General features: G+C 36.6%; 1 protein-coding gene across 2 annotated transcripts in view; it reads left to right on the top strand.

Moving 5' to 3' along the window:
- Nucleotides 1-13,088, top strand: part of KATNA1 (katanin catalytic subunit A1) — a 33,905-nt gene extending 20,817 nt beyond the window's left edge. For both annotated transcript variants that reach the window (XM_036872176.1, XM_036872177.1), the window contains exons 5-11: nt 2,761-2,882; nt 4,486-4,591; nt 5,758-5,916; nt 11,067-11,193; nt 11,706-11,840; nt 12,218-12,344; nt 12,818-13,088. In XM_036872176.1, the coding sequence (XP_036728071.1) occupies nt 2,761-2,882; nt 4,486-4,591; nt 5,758-5,916; nt 11,067-11,193; nt 11,706-11,840; nt 12,218-12,344; nt 12,818-13,016 (975 nt within the window). In that variant the 3' untranslated portion in view covers nt 13,017-13,088. The remainder of the gene's footprint in view (nt 1-2,760; nt 2,883-4,485; nt 4,592-5,757; nt 5,917-11,066; nt 11,194-11,705; nt 11,841-12,217; nt 12,345-12,817) is intronic.

Below are 13,088 nucleotides of genomic sequence, written 5' to 3' on the forward strand. Positions count from 1 at the left end.
AGGGATCAAATCCGTGTATCCTGCATTGGCAGGCAGACTCTTAACCCACCAGGGAAGTCCCTGCCAACACTTGTTATTTTCTGTGTGTGGTTTTTTTAGTTAGTTAGTTTGTTTTAGTTTTGTAATAGCCATCCAAATGGTGTGAACTAGTATCTCACTGAGGTTTTGATTTGCATTTCCCTAATGATAAAATTGACTTGTTATGAATATTTAGTATCCTGCCACCTTGCTGAAGTCATTTATTAATTCTAGGAGAATTTTTGTAGATTCCTTGGAATTCTCTGGGTAAACATCATGCCATCTGCAAAAGAACAGTTTTATTTCTTCCTTTTGGATTTGTATGTGTATATGTCCTTTTCTTGCTCTGTTACACTGGCTACAACTTCTAGCACTATGTTGAATAAGTGTGATGAAAGTGGACATCCTGATCGTAGTAGGAAAAGCATTCAGTGTTTCATCATTAAATATAATGTTAGCTGTAGAATTTTTTTGTGTGCTTCTTACCAAGTTGAAGAAATTCCCCTTTATCCTGAATGGATGTTGAGTTCTGTCATGTGCTTTTTGGCATCTGTTGCATGATCGTGTAGTTTTCCTTCTTTGCCTGTTATTATGTGGATTATATTGATTTATTTATTGTTTGAATTTTGAACTAGCCTTGCATCCTTGGAATAAACCTCACTTGGTCATGGTATATAATTCTCTTTATATCTTACTGAATTCTATTTGGTAATATTTTGTTAAGGATTTTTGCATCTATATTTATGAGGGATATTGGTCTATAATTTTTTTGTTTTGTTTTTTTAGCTCTCTTTGATTTTGGTATCACAGTAATAGTAGCATCATAAAATGAATTGAAAAATGTTCATTCTGTCTTCTGGAAGAGATTGTGTAGAATTGGTAGTTCTTGTTTAGATGTCAGATAAAATTTTCCAGTGAAACCATCTGGGCTTGGATATCTTTTTTGGAAGTTTTAAAATTATGAATTCAATTTCCCTAGAAGTTGAAGGGCTGTTTAAATGATCTTTTTCATAATAGTTGAGTTGTGGTGGTTTGTGTTTTTCAAATAGTGATCCATTTTGTCGAAGTTGTCAAATTTATGTCAAATTTATTTTGAGCACCAAAAAGGAGTCTACATTCTTTTTTAACCTCTCTACTGCTTTCTTTTACCTCCTGGTAGTTGTTAGTATTTTCCCTTAGAAATGTCAAAATTTGAAATTCCATAGCTCCCCTTGGCCGACCTATTATAGAATTGTTTCTCCTTTCTGCCTATCTGAAATTTGTTTTGCTTTGTCTGCAAACATTCCCTCAGCACTGTGTTCTATGAGAGAAAATAAGGTGAGAACTGTTGATATAAAGTGCCTTATATCTGTGTTTCCCTGGGCTTGCAGTTTAAGTTTCTAATAGTCAGGAACAGTGTCTTCTTTCTATCCCCCGCAGCTGCTCGTACAGAATAGATTCTTGGTAAGTATCTGTGAATGAATAACAACTTCATAAATACTTAGAAGAAAAGATAACCTCCTCTTCTAAATGTTATACAACACCTTCCTTGAATCTTTAATATTCCTATTAGATACTAAATATGTACATTGTGAGACAGGCACTTATTTGGTCATCTAGTGTAAGACTTTGAATATCATAAATATTGGTTAAGTCTAGACATTAGTACTGACTTTAGACAGCACCAGTGACAAAGAAATCATCATGTTATGGGCAAAAAAATGTTATGAATTTTGGAGATGGGGTAACAATCCTAGTACAAGACCAAGTAAATGATTATTTACACCAATATAAAGTTTCATAAATTTTCTTGGCTTATAAAATTCACAACTGTCTCAGCAGTTTTTTCACAGCACCTCTAGGACAAAAAGAATACCCATCCATTTGAAATTTGGTTAAAACAACTGTTTATGTCCCAACAACACCTTTTGGACACTGTACAGTTTCTCAGACCTTGGAGTCATAGTGGACATTCCACTGTCATTCCTCTTCCACATTGATTTTTCCCAGTATATGTTTTATCACAGCAGCTGCCAAAAATCCAGCTTCACAAAAAATATGGGATTATTGAAAGGAATGCAGCAGTCTTAATGTAAAAACTGTGAACTACCTCGAGCTGGTAGTTCACCCCATGTTCAAACAGGTGTTTTTGTACTTCCCTCAAAAACCTGAAAAATCCCGCAGTGCCCTGTGAGTTCGCTGTTGTGCCTTGGAGTGCTTTAGTGTGCAGCTTGCGGCCCTAATGACTGTCATCCACAGAGGGTGGGAGGGAAAATCTCTCTGAAGGACTGAGGTGTCTTTTGGAGGGATGTGGGAATAGTGAAAAGGGATGTTTTGGGAGCATCAATGGGGACCAAGTACGTGTTAAAGATTGACCCATAATCTTAGCTAAATAAACCATCTGTCTGTAACCTTATCTCTTCTAAAGCTTTGAGTTAAATGCCATACATATCTAATGTTCACTAGGGACTACAGTTTATCTCAATATTAATTTTTACTATTGTCAGTTCATATGCATAATATTTTTATTTTTCTTTAATACCATTGTCATACTTTTTATGTAAAAATAAAAATTCAGTATGAAACTCTGATGTTGATGTTGAAGGATGACTTATAGTCTTTGATTCTATCCTTATTACTTGTACTATTACATTAGCTTTTTAAAAATGTCACTTGAGTCCAATCTTTGTTTCTGACTCATAGAAACAAAATATAATTTTTGAGTCAATCAAAAGCTCTTGTTTTTTCTCTCTGTTTGTGTAGAACAAATCACCTGCTGCAGTTACAGAACCAGAGACAAATAAATTTGATAGTACTGGATACGATAAGGACTTAGTAGAAGCTTTGGAAAGAGATATAATTTCTCAGAATCCCAATGTTCGATGGTAAGTTATATCACAACAAAATAATTGGATGTTGCTTTTTGGAACAGAAAATGGAACAAATGTGGGCATGTACTGAAGATCAGTCCTTGAGGATAGAACCTGAGGACATACAATGTGAGCATGACACATAATGAAAAACTTGACTTTAGTTCAGGCTGTACCAGTTTTTGTCTGAGATTTTTTAATTTAATAAAATAAATAAATAATAATAAAATTTTTATTGAATTAAAAATTCTACATACAGAATGGGAACAAGATCACAGAAATTACATCTTCTTTTTGGGACATTCTCCAATGGTAAAATGGCAGTCATTCTTATGCATGTGTATTGCTTGTTATCTTTAGGTTTATACAATATATGTTGCTTTTATATCCTATTAGAGCAGTGGTTCTTAACTTTATTACTGTTATATCTAAGGGGTAAATTAGGAGTTTGGGATTAACATATACACACTGCTACATATAAAATAGATAACCAACAAGGACCTACTGTATAGCATAGGGAACTATACTTAATATTTTGTAATAACCTAAAGGGAAAAGAATCCCTTTGGAATAACCTAAGGGAAAAGAATCTGAAAAAAAAAAAATAGATATAGTTGTATGTCTAACTGAATCACCCTGCTGTACACCTGAAACTAATACAACATTGTAAATCGACTATACTTCAATTAAAAAAATAAAAATAAATATTATATCTAATCAAAGAACTGTAATTTATCACAATGAGTTATAAATCTCCCTTTCCCACAAAGTTAGGTACATTCTGTTACATGTTTTTTGTTAAAACTTTAATTATTTTTAGGTATAGTTTTGAGGGATATTTTAAAACATATTATCCTGTCATATATCATAATATATTATCATGCCACGTGTACCGGTTGTTGTAGTAGTAGTAGTGTTCCAGTGGTTGGAGATGACATCACGGCAATCTCTATGATACTCTTTAATCTTGGTGTCTACCTCTTGATAGGGTTGGGGGCAAAGCAGCAGTTTCGCAACCTGTGTCTGCTTTATGCCCTTTTTATTCTTTATGGGTTTTTTTAACGGGCTCATTGTTTCTAAATCATGGAATTTATGGAATGAGCATTTTAAGAGCAGAAGTTTAAAATGAGATGGCATAATAATACTTAAATTGTAGGCCTGTAGACCTGTGTTCTCATTCACCAAGCTGAAAATCATTACTCCCAAGAATTGAAGATTCAGGGACTTCCCTGTTGGTCCAGTGGCTAAGACTCTGTGCTCCCAATGCAGGGGGCTCGAGTACGATCCCTGGTCGGGAACTGGATCCCGCCTGCTGCAACTGAAGATCCCGCACATGGCAACGAAGATCCCACGTGCCGCAACTAAGACCTGATGCGGCCAAATAAATAAATAAATATTTTTAAAAATTAAAAAAGAATCGAAGATTCGGATTGTGCTCTTTCTACATACTGGTTGGTGTGGCAGGCCTCGTCACAGTGTGTTAGTTCACTAGTGCCTAGGAAGAAGCTTAGCATTCGGCCAGCAACGTCAGGTCGTGTGCTTTCAGCGATTCTCAAGAATGGCTACATAGAGTTAAATATGTGATCTAAGGTTGTTGATAAAATATCTTCTCTTTCAGGGATGATATTGCTGATTTAGTAGAAGCTAAAAAGTTGCTTAAGGAAGCTGTGGTGTTACCAATGTGGATGCCAGAATTCTTCAAAGGCATTAGGAGACCATGGAAAGTAAGTGTATTACTATAACGGCATTATCAAAGCAAATGGCAAGTGCATTGCTATAGAAAGCCAATATTTATCTGTGTTGGGGGAAGTGGGAGGAGAAAGTAGAGCAGGTAAAGAAAATTTTAAACTATGTTGTGTTATTCAGAACTTTGTTTAGACCAAGAGCTACTGCAAGGTTTCCAGAATAAGAAATAGGTACAGGACTTCCCTGGTGGCACAGCGGTTAAGACTCCACCTGCCAATGCAGGGGACGTGGGTTCGAGCCCTGGTCCGGGAAGATCCCACATGCTGCGGAGCAACTAAGCCCATGTGCCATAACTACTGAGCCCACGTGCCACTACTACGGAAGCCTGCGCACCTAGAGCCTGTGCTCTGCAACAAGAGAAGCCACTGCAATGAGAAGCCCGCACACAGCAACGAAGACCCAACGCAGCATAAATAAATGAATGAATGAATAAATAAATTTACTAAAAGAAAAGGAATAGGTACAATGTGGTATTTGGAAAGTTGGACACATAGCAGATTTATAATGAGCTTATATTTGCAAATATGAACAGGTCACCTAATGCAAAAATACTCCATTTTACGTGTTGTGTTGCAGAACTTACATCTGTATTTCTTGGAATTGTTCTTAAGAAATTAATAAGGTATATCTGTATCTAATGAGTACTTTTTAAAAGTCATGGGCTGATATGAAAAGAGACTGTCCATAAAAGTCTTGGGTTTGGGAAATGCGCTAATGGCTAACTCTGTACTTATTTTTAAAAATTCTTGAAAGGTTAAGTGATAAGCAAGATACAAAATTATAGACATACAGCTATGTAAAAAAAAAAAAAAAAAAAAAAAACTAATTTGAGCAAAAAGACTAGCAGGAAATATATCCAGATACTAATAGTACCTGTGTTAGGGTATGATGTTATATCAGTACTATAATATTGATTATATTTTTTCTCATCTCTTAGTTCCAATTTTTTAATAATGTGTAGTTACCCTACTTTTATAATGGAAAAAGTAAATTTGTGATAAAGTATCCTTCTGTTTATCTTTGTCTTTTACTTGTCTTAATATTATGTGTAAGTTGGTTGAAAATTGATCCTTAGTAATGGAATTCTTGTGAATTAGAACAATGGCACATAAATCCTTCGCTGATGCTATTATATTCCCGACAGGGAGTGTTGATGGTTGGCCCACCTGGCACAGGAAAGACCCTCCTTGCTAAAGCAGTAGCTACTGAGTGCAAGACAACGTTCTTCAATGTCTCTTCATCAACTCTGACTTCCAAATACAGAGGAGAGTCTGAGAAGCTTGTTCGTCTTCTGTTCGAAATGGTGAATGCTTGAGCCAACCCTAATGATTCTTTACCTCTAGAAGGGGAGAAAGTGAGTTGTAACTACAGCGTGTAGAATCGCTAGGCAGGATGCTTTTGTGCCCAGAGTGTCATTCCTGTGCTCTTGAAGGTAGAAAATTTTTATTCATTACTAACATGAATAACTTGCTTTTCTCTTTGACTCCTTTTCTCTGGAGGAAGGGCTGTCTCTGTTAGCTTATGGACATGCTCATGTTACGGGATCTGCATTACTGATCTGCTATAGGAATGTGAAAGTATTAGGGTTTTTAAATCAGGCTTAGTTATAGTAAATGCAGTATTAGAACAATAATGAGAAAAGGTGAAAATCATAAGTAGATATGGAACTGAGATACCTCCAATCTATTAACTGTATCAAATACCCTGAGTTTAATTAACCAGTCTTTGGATTAAGTTCTTCGCTTCTTTGAGTTTCTTTTTCCTTCTTCCACTGCCACTCATCTGAGTATCAGTAGAAGAAATGTAATTCAACAAGTTCTGGTTGAGTGTTTAGGTTGAATTCAACAGCTTTTTAGACTTCAGACTTTAAGTTTCACTTACTATTTCCGTTTTACTTCATTTAAGAAATTGTGTAGTTATATGCATGAGGACAGAGTTATGTTTATTATATAGATAGTGAAAAAGATTTACATTCCTGGTCATGGTGGACAAAACCTTAGGTGACCATGCTAATATTATACCAGATCTTCCTTCCTAGGCTGAGAATAAAACAAACAAAACCCCTCACAATTTCATGTTATCTGTTTTCTGTAAAGGCTTCTTCCTGTTTCAGTTCCCATTTTCTTTCTCCTTCAACTTCGATAATTCATAAGGCAGGATGTAAATTCTGACAGGTTCTTATGGATTATTAATAGTCCATCCCACAATAGGAATCTAATGGAGAACCTTTTAGATCATTTTGAAAAATTAGCTTGCTATTTGCTTCAGGGGTAAAATTATATTGTCAGTATTCCAGAATAACTAGGCTTTTTTAAAATGTAAGCTAGGGGACTTCCCTGGTGGTCCAGTGGGTAAGTCTCTGCGCTCCCAGTGCCAGGGGCCCGGGTTCGATCCCTGGTCGGGGAACTAGATCCCGCATGCATGCCGCAACTAAGAAGTCTGCATGCCGCAACTAAGACCCGGAGCAGCCAAAAAAAATAATAAATAAATAAATATTTTTAAAATTTTATTTAAAAAAATGTAAGCTAAATAGGGTGAATGGGGACTTCTCTGATGATCCAGTGGTTAAGACTCTACGCTCCCACTGCAGGGGGCACAGGTTCAAACCCTGGTTGGGGAACTAAGATATCCCGCATGCCAAAAAAGAAAAAAAAAAAAAAAAAAAAGTAAATAGGGTGAATGGCTAAGTGTGGCGTCTTTAGAGTCAGGTGGCCTGGGTTTAGATCCCACTTCTGTCACTTTCCTAGATGGCTAACTGTGGGAAAATTCCTCTCCTGTCCCTCAGTTGCTTTATCTATAAGAGGAGGACAATAATTTAGGACCTACCTCTGTAATGTTTGGAGGGTGAAATCAGCCAATACATGTAAACTGCTTAATACAGAGCCTGACTCATAAGGACTCATAAATATTAACTGTTACTGCTTAAGAGTTACTTGATATTTTTTTTTTAATGTAGGGTTTTATATTAAGGAGAAAGGACTATTTTCTCCTATGAGGGAAAGCCTCTTACAAAGTGGTAATTTGCAACATTTTTGTATACTGCGGTTTATAAAAATATATCAAACAACTTTTTTACTGGCTTCCCTGGTATTGCCTAGGAAAATCTTAACCATCTTTAAATAAATCCTGGCTTATCTAGAGCGTGCTACTCTGAGTTGCCCACTTGAGCAGCGGCTCAGTCACAAACCAGTGCCTGCAGATTGGAGCTTCTGCCTGTCTGAATTTTGGTTATGGCTCATTTGAAACCACCTTGATTTTCTTCTGTTCATCATATGGACTTTCTCGAGTAAAATTGTACTGCCTCTCAAATCTTGGTTTTGACTACAGATGACTGCCTCTCTCTTGAGTGCCCCTCCCCCCGAATCTCAAAGTGAGCATTCCTCAGGGCCTGTATTTTGAATAAGGCCACTTAAATATTATAAAAGTCTGTCCAGGGTTTTTCACATGACATGGTAACAAACACATATAAAAACTTAATTGTATAGTTTTTGTTGTATTGTCAGGAACTTTCATTTTCAAGTGTCAGAAATCTAATCAAATGAACAACAATCTCAGTTGTTCCAGCAAAATTCCAGAGATTAATGTTTGGTCTCTTTTGAGTCACATGCTTATGCCTGGACCCTCCTGGGACTCCAGCAGAGTTGGCCTCTCTTGAAGTAATGGAATAAGAATGAGAAAGAGATGATTTACAAATGAAAAAGGGAGCTTCTGTTATCAGAAGGAGCCCTGCTGTGCAGGCAGAAACAATTGGTTTCCTCTCCAAGTCTCTCTACATTACTTTCTCAGGTCATCCAAAGCCAATTTTAAATGTGTCACATAGCCTCTGCTTTAAGTCAGACCTTTCTACACACCCTCAGTATTTGGGAAGACTCAGTCTAGTAATTTTTGCTTGAAATTTAATTTTTCTTGTTGGTTCTGTTGGTAGATGGTTGCTGGCTAGAATTTCAGTTATAAATTTTCTTGCATGTTTGCTTTTTTTCTTTCTTTCCCTCCATCCAGTTTTTTTTTTTCTCCTTCTGTCTGTTTCTTGAAAAGAAAGTACAAAATTTTTTGTACACAGTACGTAAGATCCAAGTAGGGATACCTTATTAAAAATGTATTATTAGGGCTCTTGGTTAAGAATCTGCCTGCCAATGCAGGGGACACGGGTTCAATCCCTGGTCCGGGAAGATCCCACATGCCGCGGAGCAACTAAGCCCTTGCGCCACAACTACTGAGCCTGCATGCCACAATTACTGAAGCCTGCGTGCCTAGAGCCCATGCTCTGTAACAAGAGAAGCCACCACAATAAGCCTGCGCACTGCAACGAAGAGTAGGCCCTGCTCACCACAACTAGAGAAAGCCTGCACACAGCAACGAAGACCCAATGCAGCCAAAAATAAATAAATAAAATAAATAAATTTTAAAAAGTGTATTATTGTCCATCCATTATTATTATTATTATTATCTTACTATCCCTTTGGAGGCAATAGATGACTTAGAATTCAAGTTTTTAACTAGAAAAGAAAGTGAGATTTAACTATAGGATTTTCCAAGTGAACAGACTAAAACTGAATCTATACTTTGGAAGCACTGTGCTTTCAACACAGTTAATCACCTCTTAGAGGATACTGAATTATAACCTCATGGTCCAAAGAATTGATGGACTCAGTACAATTGCGTGTTCAAATCTGTAATGTTCACTTGCCATTGTGGACTTCCATTTTTAGAAGAACCTTTAAAATGCTGTTTGATCACTTAAGCTCTGTTTTGAGAAATCTTTGCCATCATTTACGTTCAAGCTTTCTTGTGCAATGATTTTGTAAGTTTGGATATTTTGGTTAGAAAATGATTAACAATAAACATTAGTTACTATAATAAAATGCTTATCAACTATACTCCAATTAAGAAAAAGTCTACTAAAAACAAAAAGAACAATAAGTAAATAAAATTAAATGCCTCTTCAGTCTCCTTAAGAAACGGGTGATACTATTGAGTCTTACACAGCTGTTTACTAGATAATACTTGACTAGATCTATTAGTTAATGGATCAATCTTCCCTGTCCTTTGGTTTGGGGAAGAAATGCATTTAAGGTACAAAAATAAACTTGGGGGATATTATTCAGCCATAAAAAAAAAATGAAGTACTGGGACTTCCTGGTGGCACAGTGGTTAAGAATCCGCCTGCCAATGCAGGGGACACGGGTTCAATCCCCGGTCCGGGAAGATCCCACATGCCGCGGAGCAACTAAGCCCGTGTGCCACAACAACTGAGCCTGCATGCCGCAACTACTGAAGCCTGCGTGCCTAGAGCCCATGCTCTGCAACAAGAGAAGCCACTGCAATGAGAAGCCCGCGTGCCGCAACGAAGAACAGACCCCGCTGTCCGCAACTAGAGAAAGCCTGCGTGCAGCAACGAAGACCCAATGCAGACAAAAAAAAGAGTGAAGCACTGTACATGCTACAATATAGATAAACATTGAAAACATGCAAAGTGAAAGAAGGCAGACACAAAAGGCCACATATTGTATGATCCCATTTATTTGAAATGTCCAGAATAGGTAAATGCATAAAGACAGAAAATAGATTTGTGATTACCAGGGGCTAGGGGGAGGGAAGTATGGGTTATTTTTGGAGGGCAGTGAAAATGTTCTGGAATTTGATAGTGATGATGGTTGCACAACATTGTTAATATACTAAATACTGAATTGTCACTTTAAAATGGTTTAAGTGGTGAATTTTATGGTATATGAATTTTATCTCAAAAAAAAAACTGAGGCCATTAAATTGACCTCTAATTGACAACTTAAGAGGATAAAAATCAGTTGACCCTTGAACAACGTGAAGGTTAATCTGCATATAACTTATAGTGAGCCCTCTGTATCCACGGTTCCTCTACATCCTTTGGTTCAACCAACCACAGACTGTGTAGTACCGTAGTATTTACTATGGAAAAATATCCACATTATGAGTGGACCCATGCAGTTCAAACCCGAGTTGTTCAAGGGTCAGCTGTACTTGTATTAGTCAAATGAAAAATGGCAATTTAATTAGAATCCCTTAGAGGGAATCTATGTGATTTTATTTAAGGTAATGGTTCTCTTTAACAAAAATTTTCCTAGAACTTTAGAACACTTGTCAGTCTCTGTAAATGTCTTCCCACCATTGTTGTCCATATTATTGTAGTGTACAGGATAATCCTGTATTTATATGACTCATAAACAAATACATGTTGAATATAATCAGTTATAGTATTGAAGAGTATAAAAAATTGCCACGTAAGATTTAAGTGTATGATAGGTCTATACTGGAAGCTGTATCTTAGCTGGTCCCGTTCTATCCTCTCTCCCCAGTCTTAGGCAAAGGGGGCGCGATGCACAGGGTGGCAGGCTCCACGGCTCTGTTCTGATTGTTAAACTATAGACGACTTTTCCATGAAATAAAAACCTCGTGTTGCATGGCTTCTCCCTTTAGGCTCGATTTTACTCTCCAGCCACCATATTTATCGATGAGATAGATTCCATTTGTAGCCGCAGAGGGACTTCCGAAGAGCACGAGGCAAGCAGAAGGGTGAAAGCCGAGCTGCTGATTCAGATGGACGGTATGCGAGTGTCTCTGCGTGAGCTGAGCGAGCCCCACTCACAGTGCTGACCCACACAGCCCCAGTGACGCGGGGCTGGCCAGTAGGTCCTGGAGATTGCCGGCGGTAAACTGGGGGCACTGACAGTGGTGACACACCAGCAGTTATGGCTGTTTATTCACAGGACACCCTCTGTCATACACACTGATCTCATTTTTAGCCATGAAATTGAAACAGATGCCGATTAACTGGCCTTAGAGAGGGATATGTATGGTTTTGAAGAATTTTTTAAATTGCTATGTAGTTGTGCTGAACTAGTCTTTTGATCAAATCTATTTTGAGTCCTATTTTTTGCACACTGCAAAAACTCATTTTTCTTGGACCACAAATTCACATACGTACCAGTTAGCTTTATAAGTCTTAGGGAGGCTTGATGACTACCCTGCTTTTAATGTTGTGCTAAATATTTGATGATCTTTAAGTAGCTGAGCTTTGTTTTTTATTTTTTTACTGTGTTCTTATCCTTCCTCAAGGTGTTGGAGGTGCTTCTGAAAATGATGACCCTTCCAAAATGGTTATGGTTCTGGCAGCTACTAATTTTCCCTGGGATATTGATGAGGCTTTAAGACGACGGCTTGAAAAAAGAATCTATATTCCATTACCATCAGGTATCTTTATTTGAATCAGAAAGGTCATGTTAACTCTTAGGTAGTTTTGCTTAGAAATTTTAAAATTTGGTATTAATTAACTTTCCTTTAAAAGACAAATGTAGGATGTCTTTCCTTATTTTAACTGGTTTGGCTATATCTGGAGCCTAAAGCCTTGATACTAGGAAATTTAAAATGCAATGAAATACTTCAATTTTAAAAAATAAAAATTAATTAATTAATTAAAATTTAAGAGTAAATACAATAAGAATAGGTCTTAAATTTTTTAAGCAAATGAGCTCTAAGAATTGGAAAACAACTTCTCAAAGTAGACTGGAGAAAAATAAAACATTGTTTATGTTGAAGGCTTATATTTTTAAATTTGCTTCTACCAATAGCAAAAGGCAGGGAGGAGCTATTACGAATAAGTCTACGTGAGCTGGAATTGGCTGATGATGTTGACCTTGCAAGTATAGCAGAAAACATGGAAGGTTATTCAGGTGCGGACATTACCAACGTGTGCAGGTATGAATTATTTTGGAAGCATAGGTGTTTTTTTTCTTTGTTTTTTGAAGCATAGGTTTTTGTGGGTATAAACTTCTATTATGAAGTTTTTATGCTGAATTAAGATAGATGAAGAATAAAGACCCACATTATAATCTAGTCAGAGACACAAGTTTTGGTATTAAGTTAGTGTTAGCTAACAGCTTCTCTCCTGTCTCTGTGATGCTTATTCTTTATATTATGGTACACTTTTAATAAAATTTAATTGCTATCTTATTATATCCTTTTAATTCTTCTTGGGCTTTTTGCTCAGATTCAACTGCTAAAAAAACAACTCAAGAACAGGCCTTATAGTCCAGTACTACATATGTACATGTAATAAGATAATTACAGAATAACATACGCACTGAAAAATTTTTTTGTTTACACGTTTTTATTCAACCAAAACATCATTTTGTGGTTTTTTGTTTTTGCTTTTTAAATTTAAAACCTAGGGATGCATCCTTGATGGCAATGAGAAGGCGTATTGAAGGTTTGACCCCAGAAGAAATCAGAAATCTTTCAAGAGAAGAAATGCACATGCCTACAACTATGGAGGATTTTGAAATGGCTTTAAAAAAGGTTTCTAAGTCAGTATCTGCTGCAGACATTGAAAGATATGAGAAGTGGATATTTGAGTTTGGATCATGCTAAATTCTCACATGTAAACTGTGAGAAACCTGCATTAAGTGTTTGAATAATAATTAAAAGTAGTATTTCATTGCA

Source organism: Balaenoptera musculus, chromosome 12 (assembly GCF_009873245.2).
Source record: "Balaenoptera musculus isolate JJ_BM4_2016_0621 chromosome 12, mBalMus1.pri.v3, whole genome shotgun sequence".
NCBI lineage: Eukaryota > Metazoa > Chordata > Mammalia > Artiodactyla > Balaenopteridae > Balaenoptera > Balaenoptera musculus.